This window comes from Vicia villosa, linkage group LG1, assembly GCF_029867415.1.
Source record: "Vicia villosa cultivar HV-30 ecotype Madison, WI linkage group LG1, Vvil1.0, whole genome shotgun sequence".
Lineage (NCBI taxonomy): Eukaryota > Viridiplantae > Streptophyta > Magnoliopsida > Fabales > Fabaceae > Vicia > Vicia villosa.
In genome coordinates this window covers 27,785,338-27,804,797 of record NC_081180.1, presented here as the reverse complement: position 1 = coordinate 27,804,797, position 19,460 = coordinate 27,785,338, and the positions used below count along the sequence as shown (strand labels likewise).

The 19,460-nt window shown below is 31.8% G+C and overlaps 4 protein-coding genes across 4 annotated transcripts; 3 read left to right on the top strand and 1 right to left on the bottom strand.

Moving 5' to 3' along the window:
* The first annotated feature begins 2,368 nt into the window (after nt 1–2,368).
* LOC131632459 (F-box/kelch-repeat protein At3g06240-like) lies at nt 2,369–3,926 on the top strand. Its single transcript, XM_058903205.1, has 2 exons — nt 2,369–2,991; nt 3,085–3,926. The coding sequence occupies exons 1-2, from the start codon at nt 2,561–2,563 to the stop codon at nt 3,608–3,610; spliced, it is 957 nt and encodes a 318-aa protein (XP_058759188.1). The 5' UTR covers nt 2,369–2,560; the 3' UTR covers nt 3,611–3,926.
* A 5,317-nt stretch (nt 3,927–9,243) lies between these two features.
* On the bottom strand, nt 9,244–10,831 carry LOC131599678 (transcription factor MYB32-like). Its single transcript, XM_058871986.1, has 5 exons — nt 10,765–10,831; nt 10,637–10,689; nt 10,448–10,523; nt 9,565–9,694; nt 9,244–9,493 (listed from the first exon to the last, which is right to left on the bottom strand). The coding sequence occupies exons 1-5, from the start codon at nt 10,829–10,831 to the stop codon at nt 9,244–9,246; spliced, it is 576 nt and encodes a 191-aa protein (XP_058727969.1).
* A 2,515-nt stretch (nt 10,832–13,346) lies between these two features.
* LOC131632451 (F-box/kelch-repeat protein At3g06240-like) lies at nt 13,347–14,800 on the top strand. Its single transcript, XM_058903197.1, has one exon. It carries the CDS (start codon nt 13,512–13,514, stop codon nt 14,580–14,582), a length of 1,071 nt encoding a protein of 356 aa, XP_058759180.1. The 5' UTR covers nt 13,347–13,511; the 3' UTR covers nt 14,583–14,800.
* A 119-nt stretch (nt 14,801–14,919) lies between these two features.
* Nucleotides 14,920–17,120, top strand: LOC131632441 (F-box/kelch-repeat protein At3g23880-like). The gene has a single exon (XM_058903191.1). It carries the CDS (start codon nt 15,875–15,877, stop codon nt 16,958–16,960), a length of 1,086 nt encoding a protein of 361 aa, XP_058759174.1. The 5' UTR covers nt 14,920–15,874; the 3' UTR covers nt 16,961–17,120.
* Nucleotides 17,121–19,460: the final 2,340 nt, after the last annotated feature.

Genomic DNA, 19,460 nt, shown 5'->3' with positions numbered 1-19,460 from the left:
CGGTCTGAGTAGGTTATTTAGTACCTGTCTTTATATCTGTGACTCATACAAAATCTTCGTATCCGAGTCCATACTTGTGCGGGCACCAACTTTTGTATTCATATCCATACCCGTTTACCACTATATGTAATAAAAAATTATCGATCAATTATAATTTAGGGATAATAGCTATTTTGCCCCCTGCCATATGGGCGAGGTTTGAAAAACGCCCCTGTAAAAAAAAAAAATTGGATTCGCCCCCTAACATATGAAGATTCCCCTGTTTTACCCCTTCAAGAAATTTAATATTCAAAATTATTGACGTGGCAACCATTTTTTTATTTTTTTAAATTATTTATAATGACGTGGCATGCTTAGTTGGAATTTTTTATTATTTTTAATAATTTTTAATGACGTGGCAGGCTTAATTCCATGTGGCATGTTTTATTATTATTTAATTATTTGTTTGTTAAAATGTCAAATATTAAAGCCAAAATTTTGTCTACCATGGGTATTGAACCCTTGATTCAGTAATTACAAGGGGGCACCACCAACCACTAGGCTACTTTACTTTTGTTGTTCTATACTTACTTTAAGTACTTATATTATAGTAATTTATGAAAATATGTTTATTAAATATTTATTTAGGTTCTTATATTTTGATATATGTTTTAATATTATTGTTAATCAATGATAATGTTTTATTAACCAGTATATTAGTGTTAATATATTTATTTAGGTTATATTTTTTATTATATGTTTTATTATTATTATTATTAACTAATAATGTTTTATTAACTAATATATTAACATTAATATATTACATGAATTGCATATTTACCGTTAATATTTAAAATATTGTAACATAAATATTTAAAAATTATTAAATATCATTGATATTTAAAAATGTTAATATTTAAATAACTTTAATTATTTAAATTATTAATTGAAAATAACGTTAATAAATTAGTTTAAACTAGTTTATTACATTAGTTTAAAAGGTACATTATTTTTTTAAAACATAGCCTATGAAACATGATTAACAGTATATTTTAAAACATAGCTTATAAAATATGACTAAATTAATTTGGTTCAGTATTTTTTAAATTAGTTTATAAAACTATAAAACATGACTAAATTAAATTAGTTTATGTAATTAAAACTAAATTAAACAAATTTAAATTAAAACTAAATTAATTTATATTTTAGAATTTAATTAATTTTAACAGTAAAATAAATATTAATTATAATAGTATTAATTAATAACAATGTTAACTAATAACTATAATATAACTATTATATTTTAACTGATATATTTTATAATTTAATTAAAATAAATATTTAATTAGATAAATATATTAACGTTAATATTTGACAAAAGTAAAATAGAACAACAAAAGTAACTGATAATATTTGATAAAAGTAGTTAAATATAACTAGTTTATTATAATATAAGTACTTAAAGTAAAAATAGAACAACAAAAGTAAAGTAGCCTAGTGGTTGGTGGTGCCCCTTTGTAATTAATATGTCATAGGTTCAATACTCATGGGTGACAAAATTTTGGCTTTAATATTTGACATTTTAACAAACAAATAATTAAATAATAATAAAACATGCCACATGAAATTAAAATAAATAAAAAATAAATAAAAATTCTAACTAAGCCTGTCACGTCATTAAAAATTATTAAAAATAATAAAAAATTCCAACTAAGCATGCCACGTCATTATAAATAATTTTAAAAAAAAATGGTTGCCACGTCAATAATTTTGAATATTAAATTTCTTGAAGGGGCAAAACAGAGGAATCTTCATATGTTAGGGGGCGAATTCAATTTTTTTTTTTTACAGGGGCATTTTTCAAAATTCGCCCATATGGCAAGGGGCAAAATAGCTATTATCCCTATAATTTATCATATCATTTTAAATTTTTAAGAACATTTAAAAAATTCAAGAATATTATTATTGAGTTAAGAAATAAACAAAGACTTTTATTAAAACACGTACAAGTTTAATAGATTAATAGTGACGTATTTTATAAAATTGATAAGCATACATATGTATATAATAATAAAAATAAAAATATATAAATATGTATTCTATGGGTATAGGGCGGGATGAGTACTAAGGTACCCGTACCGTGCCCATATCCGTTTATTTTTATGAGTAATTACGCGTGTCCGTATCCGTACTCATTTTATCACAGGTTTTTATCGTATCTATTGTGGGTGATTTTTTAGGATATCCGCTAAAATGATGATTAGGGATATTAAAAATCCTATTTAATTAGTTTGTAGCTGGATTATGTAGTAATTATGGTGGATATTTGTTTTCTTATATTGATATTGATAGTAGAAGGGTAATTTACAACTTACCCCTATACATTTTGTAAGAGAGAGGGGAATGTTCAGTCGTTTTGATTCAAAGGGTTGACCATCGCAATCCAAGTAAGAAGAGTACTCAACAATGAACTTGTGTCTGAAGAGTACCAAAGAAGGATTAGAATAGATTATTGAGCACTCTATTAAAACTTTTTTCTATATAATATCACCATCCCTCAAATAAAAATCCAGTGGCAGAGATGAAGAAGCTCATGTACCTTCCTCATGAATTGATTATTCAAATCTTGCTGAGGTTGCCGGTTAAGTCTCTTATTCGTTTCAAATGTGTTTGTAAGTTATGGTTAACACTTGTCTCTGATCCCCACTTTGCAATATCACATTTTCAACTTAACTCTGCAACACCTAATCCTAGAATTCTAATCATATCAACTCCAGCTTCTCTAGTTCGGTCTATAGATTTAGAAGCATCGCTTCACGATGATTCTGCTTCTGCTGAACTCAACCTTAATTTTATACATCCCCAATCTTCTGTTGAAATTAAAGGTTCGTGCAATGGGTTCATATACGATTTTGCTAGCATGTGCCTATGGAATCCATCCAACGGTGTTCACAGACAAATACCCTCCTCCCCTTATAATTCCAATTGTTTTTATTATCTAGATGGTTTTGGGTATGACCCCTCAACAGATGACTACTTGATTGTTTCAATATCCTACAATCCAGCCTTAGAATTTTCCTCACATTTAGAACTTTTCTCATGCAGAGCTAATACATGGAAAGAAATGGAGGGTATTTACCTCCCTTATATGAATGCGGGTGATAATTCCAGAGTAGGGTCTCTCGTTAACGGGGCTATTCATTGGGTGGCTTTTAATAGTGATACATCAATGGATGTTATTGTTGCCTTTGATTTAGCCGAAAGGAAACTTGTAGAGATGTTTTTGCCTGATGATTTTAACATTGATTCTAACTTTTATGAGTTGTGGGTATTTGGAGAATTTCTCAGCCTGTGGGTTAGGGGGGAGGATGCGGTTGAAATATGGGTTATGAAAGAATATAAAGTCCAGTCGTCATGGACTATGACTCTTGTTCTTCCAATGGATGATTACTTTTCCCCAATATGCTGTACAATCAAGGGTGATATTATTGGAACAGGTAGTACCGGATTGGTGAAATATGATGATAAAGGGCAGTTGCTAGAGCATCGCTCCTATGGTGTCGTTCCACATGGATCCCAAGTGGCCATGTATGTAGAGTCACTGCTTTCACTCCCTGTCGACAGCGTGTAATCGTAAAAAGATTATACAAGCAAGAAGAATGAGGTCGTGAAATATTCTCCTTCACTATTTTCTTATTTATATTGTAATATGAACTCTTCGGTGGCTACAAATACTATGTGTTTGAGGGCATTTGTAATAGGAGTCAGTTTGCCACTCGAGTTATTGGTGAAACATTTGTAATATGTTTTTAATGTTATTTATGCTTGTGTTCTAATGTATGTTGTGGTCATTATTTGAAATTGTTTTGTACTGTAATTTATTTGATGAACTTCTGCATGTTGATTAAGATCAAGATCAAATGACAATCACATGACTTTTACTCAAAGCACTTCATTAGTTTTTTTCAATCATTGCCATATATGTATTTGGAAGAAAAATATTGTTTAGTTCTCTAATTTAAGTGCACTCTATTAACTTTGGTTGTGGCCATTTCTATGTTTCAAACCAGGAAAAAAAACTAAATTCAAATTAATGAGCTACACATGGATTTATAAGACTTTAGATCAGAAAATACATCAAAATTAAATCACCCCATGATCCTAAATAAGAGCAACAGCTACAACTTAGTTCAATGGACAAAACTAATAAGATAAAGCTACAGGGTGGAATTCTTTTAAAACTAGTATAACTTTTTTTGGTCAAGAAAAGTAGTATAAAATTTTATATTATAGTTTTGTTTGCTTGCTGCATAGAAACTGTGATTAGCACAATGAAAACAAGACTCAATAATCTCAGGACATGAAGCCATCAATTCTTTCTATCCATTACTCTACTAGCATAATTTAACCAACTTCAAATTAAACTACACTCCCTAATCACCACTGAGACTGATGACGTGATACTTGTATGTATCAAAGCATGCATCACAGCCATTAAACCAACAAATACAGTGTGTAGATATTTTATATGTCAACAATATAATTGTTGTTAAAATCCAAATATATTTTGAAAACTTACCAACATGTTACTTGTAGCTGCTGATGCATTGTGATTCAACAAGTTAAAGGGATTTGTACAGACATCCTTGTCTATCAATCCTTTGAGAAAAATCTCATTGGAATCTAGGCATTTAACAAAACAAGAATTAAGTTGAAATTCAAAATAGACATGGTATTCTTGGCAAACTGGCTAAGACAAAGAAGCTTTTTGGTTATAGTGGTTGAACATTTAGTGGAACAAAGGAAAGAACAGTCAGACTATGTTTAGGAAGTAAGATTAGTTTTCTTAACCTTTCAAGGCAAGTTTCATGTCCAAGAAGTAGAGTTTAATTTCTACCTCTTCAATTGAGATGCAACCAAACTTTCCACTAATTAAGGATGTTGTTGAATCATAATTTTGAAGTAATCCTTTATGTATGACCTCAGTATGTTCATGAGGGGAGTTTGACTAACCAATATCATGAATTGACAATATGGTGGAATCAATTTTGAGGAGGAACTCAAAAGAATGAGCTATTTTCAACCCTCATTTTTCTGATTTCAGAGCAAAGTTGTCATAGTTTGACATTGACATACCGTTGAAAATACACACGGATCTTATCTCATGCTGCCACGGAATCTCGCATCCTATGATGCGACATAAAATTTCTTTGGCAATCACTAATTGAAACCGATGAAAATTCATTGATCTTGTTACTCTCAAACTTCAAATAATTTGGAGATGAGATTAGCTTAAGAATTGTGATTATCACAAAATTTCAGTGGTATCATCATATTTTTGAGAAAGTGGTGAAACTTATGAGCTTTGGTGATAGGTCCAAGTCCAACTAATTGACACTAGAGTAGATAATTCTCATTATCTAGTTTCTCAAAGATGGCGGAAAACAAGTGTTCAAAAACAAAGAAGGCAACGCCAATATCAGATAGTGGCCTTATTGCCAAAGAGGGAAGATGTGCCAGAATGAAAGAGTACATACATAAAACTATATATCAGAATCAGATTACAAAAAACATAAACTAACACCAAAACAAGACACAGTAGTCCAATCATGACCAAAATAGCTGAGACTTAACCTTGTCTAATGAACTGCTTCCCCTATCTATAATTCCAAGTGCCACATTCATTTGATATTAACCAAAAATAAAAGACAGTTAACCTCCTACAAGCATGAATTGGGTAGTATTTGGTAAGACTATTTCTTTGCCAATGAATCATATCCCTTAGTCCATTGGAAATTTAAAGTAATCATATGTTTCTTACTTTTTGTAGTATATGAAAGATAAGCAAAAGCACCGTAGAAAGAAATTGAAGAATTATTATTGCATTGATAGAATAAGATATTACACCAAATCTACTAAAACATTGGAGCTACCTACTACTTATATCAGTTTCAGTCAGTTAGCATTACTTACAAACTTCAAACAACCTAACAGAAAGTAGTTGGATCAGTTACAACAAAGCTCTATGTGATAGTTTCATCCATAGTGAAATTAATTTGTCGGGCAAGTTACTTCACTAATCTGCAATAGGGATGACAATGGGCCGGGGCGGGGGCGGATTTCACATAACCCAAACCCGCACCCGAAATAGGCAACCCAAACCCAAATATTATTCGGGTGGCAAAATAACACCCATGCCCACACCCGTTGGGTTCGGATTTTTCCACCCAAACCCGAACCCGCAGCAAAATACATAAAATATATTAATTTTCCTACAACTTTCCATAATATTATATATATATATATATATATATATATATATATATATATATATATATATATATATATATATATATATATATATATATATATATATATAAGCGGGTGTGATTTCGGGTTTCATACTACCCAAACCTGCACCCGAAATATCGGGTGGCACCCGAGTCCAAACCCAGTCAACTTGGATTTTCACCCGTTGACTCGCGTTCGGGTGCGGGTGAGCCCCGCGGGTTTAGGTCTGCCATCCCTAATCTACACTATCTCTTTATGTTCAACATCCCCCCTCAATCAAAAATAGATATCAATCATTCCAAGCTTGCTTTGCAGATTATGGAAGGTTCCTATATGTAGAGACTTGGAAATTAAGTCGGCTACTTGTTCCTTTGATGAAACTGGCAGCAAGTGAATTGTTCCAGCTTGAACCTTGTCTCTAACCACATAGCAGTCAATTTCTATGTGTTTGGTTCTCTCATGAAAGACATCATTAGTTGCTATGTGTAGTGCTGACTTGTTATCACAATAGATTACAACTGTTGAGTGATGTTCTCTATGAAAATATTTCAGAAGATACATAATCCACTGCCCTTTACATGTTGCTTGAGCCAAGGTTCAATACTCAACTTTTGATGAGGATCGAGACACCACTGATTTCTTCTTGATTTTCCAGCCAATCAATGATTTCCCAAGGAAAAATAGAATCCAGTTGTAGACCTTCTTGTATCAGGGCATGCTTCCCAACCTGAGTCAGAGAAACCTTTGAGTTTTAGCTCAATTGATGAACTGAACAAAAGAACATCGCATGGGCTACTTTTCAGATACCTTAGAACATAAAGTACTACAACCATGTGCTCATGTGTTGATGAGCTTAGAAATTGACTTAGTTTGCTTACAGCAAAAGAAATTTCTTGTCTTGAGTTAGTTAGATATAGGAATCTTCCAATCAATCTCCTATATGCAATTGGATCAGATAGTGTTGTCTCGTATTCCTTGTGCAACTGTAAGTGGGGTTGCATAGGAGTGTTACAAGGTTTAGCCCTACTCAATCATGTGTCTTGTAAGAGATCAATAATATACTTTTTTTGGCACAAAACAATTCCTTCTTTTGATCTGTTTACTTAAAAACCAAGAAAAGTTCTCATAGATCCTTGATGCTGAATTTGTCATTAAAGAGAGTCTTAATATGAGTAATCTCATCAATGTTAATACCCCTAAAACCAAATCATCTACATATACAAGAATCACTGTAAATGTTACACCATTGAATTAAATATACAATGAATAGTCAAATTTTGATTAGAGATAATCTGATTGTGGAAGGATGTCAATAAGCTTGGTATTTCACTGCCTTCTAGCCTGCTTGAGGCCATACCAAGACCTTTGAAGCTTACACACCGTGCTAGGTGGAGGGACATTAGGACCATGTGGCACCTGCATATACTTTTCTTCATTAAGAAACCCAAACCCAAACAGAAATGGAGAATTAAAACACAAATCCGGCCGAAACGGGTTTGGGTTGGGTTCGGATATCCCGCTCCGCCACCATCTATTTAGTGAAATCAATATTTTTAATAGAAACTAGTAACAAACCCGTGCGTACGCACGGGTTCTAGTCTGGTACGCGTATTTGTTTATACGTTATATTTATTTTAAATATAGTATAAAAAAATTTTAGATCAATAATAAATTTTTTCCCGTATTCAAATATTATTTTTGTTTAAGTAACGTTTACAAAATTATTTGGATCAATAGTAAATTTTTGTATATAAAAATATTTAAATTAGTAATAAAGTTTTTCCCGTATATCAGTTTTGAATAAAAAATATTAGGATCATAAATATTATTTTTTTCTATATAAAAATATTTAGATCTATAATAGATTTTAGAATAACATACATTTAAATTTTTCCGGTATAGAAATATTAATTTTATATTGCAATTATATATAAAAATATTTGATTCAATAATAAACTTTTCTCGCTTATAAAAATAGCACCATTTATAAAAACATTTGGATTAAAAATAATTGTTTTATCTATATAAAAAAATGGATCAAGAAAATATTTGTTATAGTATTTATAATTATATGTCATATGTTATTTTTAAAAAATATATATAAATATTCTTTATTAAAGAATATGGACTAAAATATTTATAAATATACCATAATTAAATATAATTAAAATCAATTATACAACATATTAGAGAGAGAAAAATCAGTCATGTTATCTAATTATGCATATAAATACACATTCAACAATAAAATAAATATAAATAATGTTAACATAATAGAGAGAGAAATAAAAAACATACTATTAAACTCAAAATAAATGTTAACATAAATAAACGCTACAAAAATAATACCAATGTTTCAAAAAAATTGTTTTTTATGATACTATTTAGATAATTTTAAAACATAAAAAATAATTTTAATATTATTTATATCACTTTAATTACAAAATATTGCTATTACACTTTTATTTAGCAAGAAAATTTAAAAATTAATAGTAAAATAATATGAAAGTGTATTTAATTTAAATTAAATGGTATATTAAACATGTATTTAATTTTTAATAATACCACATTTAATTAGATTTTAAATAAAAATATAATTAAAATTATATATGTGAAAAATTATACATTCATTTAAAATCAAGAGTTTTTGATACCCTATTTGTTTAAATTTTGTTTTGGTGAGAGTGAGTATATTATTATTTCAATGTTAATTATCACAATTAATTAATAAATTATATTTTATTTTGTTTCTTTTAGCATTGTGAACAATAAAATAAATGGAAAAGAAATTAATCAAATGAAGATCAATAATGACAAAAAGACTGAAATTGTCTAACTTGTTAATCCTTGTAATTGCAATGAAAAACTTGTTAATCACTTGCAAACAGATTCGGTTTTGGCTTATTCATGAAAAAAATTCTTGAAGCTTCTGTAAAAGCTAAACCACTAATATTATAGTGATAATTCATCAGATCATTCATTAGAAGTGTTCCTGAATAATATTCCTGTGAAGATAGTTCTTTGAGGTTGAGACAGTGTCGCCATTAACATTGATGATTTTTCATTCTCTTCCTTTAGAACTGATTCAGTAATATTGAATAGTGGTTTATGTGTAGCTGGGTCAGTCCCTTGCTTCCTTAGCCTCTTCTTCAAACATGAATCCCAAAAGTTTTTTATCTCATTATCTGTTCTCCTTTGTAATTGTGTTGCAATTTGAGTCCACCTAATAACACATTGAAAATTAACCTATAATCATTTTTGAAACATATAAACATGTTTGAACATTTATGTTACCTATTTCCAAGTATTTCATGAAGACTAATAATAAGATTCTCCTTTTGTTGTGAAAACATTCCTCTCTTCAAATCTGGTCTCAAGTAGTTTATCCATCTCAATCTACAACTTTTTTCACATCTTTGCAACCCTGCAAGTTATTAATATATCTATATATGTTATTACATATATAACTTGATGTGTAAGTATATGTATGTATTTGTATTAGTTAATATTATACCAGCAAGTTTGGACACTGAACTCCAACAACCAACACCAAAGATGGTTATGTAGTGTAGCAGGCTTGGTGATAAGAAATGTTAACTACACAAGTGTCTTCGTATTCTGCCGGTGACGTGCACACTTTCGTCAATGACTGCAAATACAGAGTTAACATGAATATCCATTAGCCTAACTTTAAAATAATATTTGAAAATCATAGTTACAGTTGAAGAACTATATCGTAATAGCCTCACATCATGTCCAGCCACACGTTGTGCATCGATAAACGCCTTCACTCAATTAGAAGGAATAACTTTGTCTATAAAACTCTATCAGTTTGATTGAAAACTGGAGCCTACAAAGAATATTAGAATTAGTTTTCAAAATACAAATGTTGCTTGCGATTCCTTGTCGGCGAGCTGATTTGGCAACACATAAATTAGTAATGTAACCATATCTACTTGGTGATGTTCTGTTTGTGCTGCAAGAAAAAGGTCTCTTAACTCTTTTCTACATAAATGATGACTATTTTGTGAAAAACATAAACAACATCAATCTAGACAGAATTGAGACGGGAAAAGTATATAATGTGTAGTACCCCGGGAAAAGTCTCTCCTTGCAGGAAATACCGGATATTCAAATCAAGTGTTCTTATAACACTTTTTATTATCGAGCGCTTTACATTCTTCTGCTCCTTCCTCACCTGATAAACTTGACTTCAAACACCGTAAGTCGAAAATATACTCAAGAATAATCAACTATCAACAGTAAAGAAACTAACAGTAATGTTAAAGTAATATATTTTTCAACTACATCAGAATCTATGAGATTGTTTTACCGCGATAATGCAAGCACTGCACCGCCTTTTTACCGCACAACTATTGTACCTGCTCGGCGAATTTCCTTTTGTAGACACCAACATATCTGGAGGGAAACAAACGTAATGCCAATTATTACCAGAAAAATTTACATCTATTGTGAGTCAAGCCAAATTATTACCACCATTGGCAGGGTCATTCATACTTCTTCCTACATCCTTGACCATTCCCCATTTAACCATGTCCATGCTTCATATCCTTCATAACCTTGCACATGTTAACCTGCACAATCATAACGCATAAACTAACCTACCATAACTGGTACAAAGTCAGCTCACTCCAAGATGTCATGGCTACAAACCATTCCTATTCAAATAGGAATTAATATTGTTTCTAACTAACAGTTCAAATATCTCCAAATGTGACAGTTTATTGAAGCAATGCCATGACACTCATTGGTAGGAATCTCTAAAGATCAAGTGAACAACAAATACAGAGTAGTAAAGCTGTAACACAAACTATCTATATAGATGCGATATAATCCATAACACAATACTTCAATATCAGTACTTGAATACAAATAAATATCATATTTAAACCCAAGACAATTTGCTCTATGACCAATTTGCTGGAGACTCTGCAAATGATGAAACATAAATACACACTAAGTCTGATATCAACCATAGCAGCAATAGATACCAAATATCAACAGTTGAAAGAAATATTTATCATGAATAATCAAAGAAGAAAACAAATGAGATACGGAAACTGTGAAATAAAGCAAAAAATTCTGCAAAACCGTCATGTTATTAAATCATTTTTGCTAAACTGTTCGGCATTACATATCCTCTGAAAGAGTTCATCTCCAGCTGCATACTCTATCACTATTTCTAAATGAGTAGGAATCAAAACCACTTGAACAATCATAACCCCATTGAATTAACAGTTAACAACTCACATTTAATCAACAATCTACACAACACAAACTGATTCAATCCAACAGATAAACCAACAAATAAAGTCCTTGCATCATTAAAGATTTACATATATTCGGGTGTCGAAGAGATCCGTGGTTGATAATCTCTCTTGCCACATTCTCATCAATATGGAATTACAGAAGCAAAAAAAAAACGTATAATCTCATATGTCAAAATAATAGCTTTTCAAAGCCATTTAGCATAAATCAAAACAACACAACAAAATTCTAATCATATTTAAAAGATAAATTTTCCAATTGAATTTTTGCAACCCTCTTCAATTTCCGAAATCAAAGTTCCAAACTCATAGCACAAAGTCACTGTAGAAATAAAAATTGGAAAATTTGGAAAAAATAATATAGGAAAATGAATGAGGGAGTGAAGGAAGGGGAAGAACCTGATATCTTGAATAGGTGGCATTTCATGAACTCAAATATTCATTTACGGCAAGTCAGATCTAAATCACAAAACAAAACACCAGCATTGATAAACATTACGAAGAAGATCGTAAAACACATAACAAACATTATCAATGATAAACCAGCAAACCATAGGTAAACACAAAAAATCAAACAAACTGATACAACAAATTATTAAAAATTAACCCGTTTTTGATGCTGCCCAAAGTTGAAGGTACATATATAAAAGCATGGATTAGGGAGAGAAAATGTTGGGCTCAGTTACAAGAAAGAGGGAAAAGGGGATAAGCATGATAAAATGATGTTAGAAGAAGAAAGTTTGAGTGTGGAAGTTTTAAGGGTTAGGGTTTGTTCATAGAAGTAGAGATGGAGAGATGAAGAGTGAAGAGAGATGAAACCGCAAATGTGGACCGTGTGAAGAAACAGAATAGAAAAATGAATAAAAAAGTGGAACTGAAAAAATCTTTTGTTTGAGAATCAAAAGCACATGGTGGAAGAAGAAGAAAGCTAAAGGTTGAGTTGAAGAATGAGGAATGTGAAGAGAGGGTGGATTCAAATGAGAGAGAAGAAATGTTGCGTGTGTTTGAAATGACAGGCTTTCTACATCTGAAAAGTGAGGTCTTGGGGAAGGAAGGCACTGTTTACTCAAAAAGTATTTGGAAATTGAAAAATGGTAGTCACCATTTTGTTGTAGCTGAACTACTAACACCAAATATGATTTAAATGATTTAAATTTGTACACAAATCAAAGTAACTATCATTAAATTCAAACTAAAAGTACAAATTAGTTATAAAAAGTAAATTTTGGACAAAAAAATATCCCTCAAATGATGAAGTGGAGGGCAAAGACAAAGGGTTAAATTAGTGTTTTCAGAACCATTAATTTTCTTATATTATAAATATTTATTTTTTTCAAAATTAAATTACTTTATTTATAAATAATAAATTGAAACAATTTTAAAAAAATTCTTACATAAATCTCAAATATTTTAAATAATAAATACAAATCAAAATATTACGTATTTAATATTTTAAATCATCAAAAATATATAATAATATACACAAAGAAATAAATGGGATGAATTTGGGTTTAGGCCCTCCTTTGTACCAAAAATAAAAAATAAATAAATGGGATAAATTCTAGGGTGTGTACTAGTATCCCCATTACCCAACCCGTATCTATATTTTGTAATCGGGAAAACTCAAACCCGAATCCAAATTCAGTCAGAGTTTTTTTCCGTCAACTTCGAGGTGTGTTCGGATGAGTACCCGTGGATATGGATTTTGTTGCCATACCTAATTATAATTCAATTCGATTTTATATAAATTAAAACGGTTCAGCTATAAATTGGTTCGGTTGAATTGCATTTTCTAGCTTTACCATACCATAAACAGCCTAGTTGAAAGCCCAATTTCTCTTTTATCTGTAACCTAGAGGCGTTGCTATTCAGAAAACCGGCAATGCAGCGATAGTGGGGTGATTCATTCGTTTTTCTTTTGCAACAGGTTACCAGTCGCAGAGGAGAAAGATCATGTATCTTCCTCATGAATTGATCATCCAAATCTTACTGAGATTGCCGGTAAAGTCTCTCATACGTTTCAAGTCTGTTTGTAAGTTGTGGTTTTCTCTTATTTCTCATGATCCTCACTTTGCTAATTCACATTTTCAACTTAACGCCGCAACACACAAACGTAGAATTCTGTTTATATCAACTTCAGCTCCTATAACTCGCTCTATAGATTTAGAAGCACCGCTTCACGATGAACCTGCTTCTACTGCACTCAGCCCTAATTTTATATTTAGCCTATCTTACCTTGAAATCAAAGGTTCATGTAATGGGTTTATATATTTAAACTATTTTGGAAACATGTGCCTATGGAATCCATCCACCGGAATTCACGTACAAATACCGTTGTCCCCTGTTAATTCCAGTTGTTTCGGTTATCTGGATGGTTTTGGGTATGACCACTCAACAGATGACTACTTGATTGTTTCAATGTGCTATAATCCAGCCTTACCTCATATTTCATCGCATTTACAATTTTTCTCATTCAGAGCTAATACATGGAAAAAACTTGAGGCTACTTACTTCCCTTATATGAATGCCTCTCACAATCACAGAGTAGGGTCTCTCCTTGGCGGGGTTATGCATTGGTTGGCTTTTCGTCGTGATATACCAATGAATGTTATTGTTGCCTTTGATTTAACCGAAAGGAAACTTCTAGAGATGTCTTTGCCTGATGATTTTAACACTGGTCCTAGCTATTGTGATTTGTGGGTATTTGGAGAATTTCTCAGCCTATGGTCTATGGGGAAAGATATTGTTGAAATATGGGTTATGAAAGAATACAAAGTCCGTTCGTCATGGACTATGACACTTGTTCTTCCAATTCATGCCATTCCCACTCGTTACTTTTCCCCCATATGCTGTACAAACAGAGGTGATATTATTGGAACCTATGGTAGTACAGGATTGGTGAAATATGATGACAAAGGGCAGTTGCTAGAGCATCTCTCCTATGGTGTCGCTCAATATGGATCCCAAGTGGCCGTGTATGTAGAGTCACTGCTTTCACTCCCTGTCGACAGTTTGCATTCATAAAAAGAAGATACAAGCAAAAAGAATGAGGTCGTGAAATATTCTCCTTCACTATTTTCTTATTTATATTGTATTATGAACTCTATGGTAGCTACAAATACTGTGTTTCAAGAAATTTAATTTGGATATGTGTTTGAGGGCATTTGTAATAGGAGTCAGAATGCCACCTAAGTTATTGGTGAAACATTTGTAATATGTTTATTGAAAATGTTGACAGTTTAGTTTGTGTGTTTTTAATATAAATTGTAGTGTAATTTATTTGATGAACTTATGCATGCTGATGAAGATCAAAATAACAATCACATGAGTTTTACTCAAAGCACTTCATTAGTTTTTTTCAATCATGGCCATATATGTATTTGGAAGAAAAATAATGTTTGGTTCTCTACTTTAAGTGGCCTCTATTAACTCTGGTTGTTGCCATTTCTATGTTTCAAACCAGGAAAAGAAAACTAAATTCAAATTATTGAGCTACATCCCAAATAAACAACAATTACAAGTTAATGTCCTTTTCTCTACTCATGAAGTTTGCTGATATTATATCAGCAAGAATTACTTCCTGTGTAGAAACTGTGATTGGCACAATAATTTCATGACACAAGGCCATCAATTCATTCTATCCACTATCCTACGCTACCTGCATAATTGAACCAACTTCAAATTAAACTACACTTTTCAACCTCCAATACACAGGCCTACTCTTATCTTATCACCACTGAGACTGATTGCGTGATACTTGTATCAAAGCATGCATCAAAGACACTGAACCAACAAATACATTGTGTCTGATGTTTTATATGTCAACAATATAATTGTTGTAAAATTCATCCAATACACAGGCCTACTGTAATCACCACTTAGGATAAATGATTTCTACTTGTCTTAGTTGTAGGTGGAAATTATTTCTACACGTCTTGTGATTTTGTTTATCACAGAGAATGAACATTGACTTCGATACCAAAATTAAGGCCACATATATCATTAGTTATAATTATATTAATCTTAATAATAGAAGAATCATTATAATCTATACTATAACTTTATTCATAAAGAATAAAATAGTAATTTTCTCAATAAAAAAAAAGTCTTCATCATCAAAATCAACAATTGAGAAGTAAATTAGTTAATAGTCCATATGGAAAGAAATAAATTATTAAGCCTGGAACGTGCTCGAGTCTAAACATCTAAGCATGATAAAAAGAGAGTAAAATATAATAAGACTACACCAAAATACATATGCTCTAGCTAGAATTTAGGAAGATGTATTAGTTGACCAAAACGACTTTGCTAAGGGTATGGAGAAGAAGACCATGTATCTACCTCATGAATTGATCCTCCAAATCCTGTTGAGGTTGCCGGTAAAGTCTCTTATTCGTTTCAAATGCGTTTGTAAGTTATGGTTTTCTCTTATCTCTTATGATTCCCACTTTGCAAATTCACATTTTCAACTCACAACTGTAATACACACTCGTAGAATTCTGTTCATATCAACTTCAACTTCTCAAATTCGATCTATAGATTTTGAAGCATCGCTTGATGATACTGCTTCACTCAACATTAATTTTATGCTTCCCCAATCTTATTTAGATCTTCAAATTAAAGGTTCATGTAGAGGCTTCTTAGTTTTGTGGTGTTCCTCAAACATCTATTTGTGGAATCCATCCACTGGAGTTCACAAGCAAATACCTTTTCCTCCTTTTGGTTCCAATTTAGATGCAACTTATTTCTATGGTTTTGGGTATGACCAGTCTACAGATGATTACTTGGTTGTTTCAATGTCAGATGATTCAAATTCAGCTAATTTTTACTCACACTTGGAGTTTTTTTCATTGAGAGCTAATACATGGAAAGAAATTGAGTGTACTACAGGTACTCACTTCCCTTACATGAATGCATGTGATGATCCAAGAGTAGGTTCCCTCTTCAATGATGCTATTCATTGGTTGGCTTTTCGTAATGACATACCAATGAATGTTATTGTTGCCTTTCATTTATTGGAAAGAAAACTTTTCGATATTCATTTGCCAGATGATTTTGATCATGAACCGACCGATTGTGAGTTGTGGGTATTTAGAGAATTTCTCAGTCTACGGGCTATGGAAGATGATATAGTTGAGGTATGGGTTATGAAAGAATACAATGTGCATTCGTCTTGGATTAAAACTCTAGTTCTTCCTATGGATGGCATTCCCATTCACTACTTTTCCCCTATATACTCTTCAAATGGTAATATTATTGGAACAGACGGTGGTACTGGTTTAGTGAGGTACAATGACAAAGGAAAATTGCTAGATCATCATTCATACTGTAACGATGCATGTGGATCTCAATTTGCTATGTACATAGAATCTCTGCTCTCACTCGACAATGAGCAAGATTAAGAAAATGACACAAACAATAAGAATGAAGTACTTATGTATTCGTCGGCCTTCACCATTTTATTATATTTATGATTATAATGTATTATGAAATAGTCTCTGCATCATGAAATATTGCTTGGTTTATTTTTTGTAATATGTTTATTGAAAGTGTTATTTGTTTGTGTGATTTTATGCATGCATGTGTAATTAATTTGAGTTCTTATTTATAATATGGTTACTGCTTGCTTGAAATGGTTTTATATAATAAATTTGTTTCGAGAGTTTATACGTCTTGATCAAGATCAATATCATAATCACAATTGCATGACTTAACTCAAAGCAATTCATAAAAACTTGATCATAGCCACATGTATTCATATTGTGTCATTAGCTGCAAAAAATGCATTACAGGAGGAAGAACCATTCTTTAGGTATACAAGTTCAAGGCATAACAGAAACAATAGGTTTTTCCTAAAATTTAACACACCTACACACCTTTTTCTTGATTCAAGTTTGCTGACTCGTATCGGTAGGAACTACTTCTAGAGGTAGCAGCAGTTTTTATAAACTAATAAATGTGTGTATAATAGTTTTGCATACATGCCTTATAGAAAGTGTGACTTGCAATTAAAAGGAGGCAAACTGTGATTTATTAGAACTGCATCATGATTCAAACTTTCTAACTGAGCAGGTTTCAACCGAATTCACATGTATGAACCGAACTATGAACCAAAATGAGCTGAACTGCTACGCGTATGAACTGAAACCAACTGTTTTTTTGTTATTAATCAGTTTAAAATCTAATTCTTTGGCTTATAACTTGTTTTTATGTTAATAGGAAGCTAGGAGTAAATGTGATAGGATGGAGAAGAAGCATAATGGATGACCTAGACACTGTAATACTTAGGCATTGAATTCAGGAACTAATTCAAGTTTGTAATTATGGCTTACATATGGCATTTTAGGGCTGCATATTTATGCAGAAAGTGATAGTTAAACAAGTTTGTTATCAATTTAGATACATGTAGGCTCAAATTTGATTTGTATTTTTAAGCTCAAATTTGGCAAAAAAGATTAGGAAGCCTAAGTGACAATTTAGACAGAACTAAGATGAGATAAGATTTTGTTTCTTACCAAATTGCTCAAGCTTTAAATCTCTAATATGGTTTAGACAAAACTTGAGATGGCTGTTTATTGAACCAATTAGATGACAGTCTAAGATGGCATTTACTTTCGGGGTCAAAAGTTATCCAATTTTAAATCATTTACAAAATCCAGCATTTGAAACTCTCTTCGGAATCTCCCACTTCTACATATGCTTATGTAAAGCGATCAATATATGATTACAAACTTTCGATCTTGCCCTGAGTAATTCTATTGAGGGTGTCTATTGTCGTTGGTTGCCTCTTTCAGAATGTGAAGTGAGCAATGAAATTCTCACACAAGTCAGTCCACAAATCAAGGGTTCCGTTGGACAAAGATTTGAACATAGCCGATCCAATCAGAGTTAGTGCAAAGAGCTTGTACTTTGCCTCATCATCCGTGTGATAGTAGTAGTTCAGGCGATTATTAACATACTGCACATACTCATTTGGATCTATCTTTCTATTGTAACTACTCAGCTTTGAAGGTTTTTCTAGTGAATTTGAAGACATTTTGCTATTAGAATTGATTTTTTTTTTTTTAAATACAGATTGAATATTTTATGTCCCATTAAATCAACTCGATTGAAGGTTTTATTTCATCTTCGATGAATTTATACATTCTAGAACAATGTTTGTATTAATTATGAGTACCTTAGATTAGTACACCAGATAACTCTTTTAGATTTAATTAAATAATGAGATTTATGAATTTTCTCTTATCCATATGAAAATGTAGTTTATTAAGTTAATTTTTATATTTAATTTTTTTTCTTCATATTTTAGCTAATTATAGATAGAACTTAGGAAATAATTTGCTTTTTTTTTTGGTTTATCACCACCGATTTAGTCCAGTTCAGGGGTCAGTTCTGGCATCAAGTGGTTCTAGCCCCCTCCCGATCGCAGTTGCGGGGGATCGAACCGTAGTTCTTCCTACCAAGTCCAGCGCCAATCACAACTAGACCAACTAACGATTGGTAGGAAATAATTCGCTTTTAACACTAGGTTTTGTTTTGTGACTTAAATTATAATAACTATTCATTAAATAATTATTTTTAAAAAAATCTGATCATGTTAATGTGATCCTAGATCAGCATTATAATGATTCTGGATCGTCCGTCACTGCCACATACACAGGAGTAGAAGTAGAAGTAGTGCCACGACGACGTCTGTGGGGTGGTGGCATTTGTGAAGAACCCTCTGCATCATTTCGGGGCCTCCATAAGTAGTAGTAGACGGGGAAGGCCTCTCAACTAGGACAACTGTAGAATGCCCGACTGTAGCGGGTGTATGAACTAGAATAGCAGTTGAGACCCCCTCAACGGGGACAGATGTAAAAGTCCCGGTTAGAGCGGGTGTATCAGGTGAAACAGCAGCTC

Excerpts from the sequence above, each read along its gene's own strand:
- LOC131632459 (XM_058903205.1), top strand. The coding sequence starts at position 2,561 with ATGAAGAAGCTCATGTACCTTCCTCATGAATTGATTATTCAAATCTTG. Across the intron at positions 2,992-3,084 it reads TATTATCTAGATGGTTTTGG|AGCTAATACATGGAAAGAAA; the intron begins GTATGACCCCTC and ends TTTCTCATGCAG.
- LOC131599678 (XM_058871986.1), bottom strand. The coding sequence starts at position 10,831 with ATGGACATGGTTAAATGGGGAATGGTCAAGGATGTAGGAAGAAGTATG. Across the intron at positions 10,690-10,764 it reads GAATGACCCTGCCAATGGTG|ATATGTTGGTGTCTACAAAA; the intron begins GTAATAATTTGG and ends GTTTCCCTCCAG. Across the intron at positions 9,695-10,447 it reads TGAGGAAGGAGCAGAAGAAT|GGTTGCAAAGATGTGAAAAA; the intron begins GTAAAGCGCTCG and ends AATAACTTGCAG.
- LOC131632451 (XM_058903197.1), top strand. The coding sequence starts at position 13,512 with ATGTATCTTCCTCATGAATTGATCATCCAAATCTTACTGAGATTGCCG.
- LOC131632441 (XM_058903191.1), top strand. The coding sequence starts at position 15,875 with ATGGAGAAGAAGACCATGTATCTACCTCATGAATTGATCCTCCAAATC.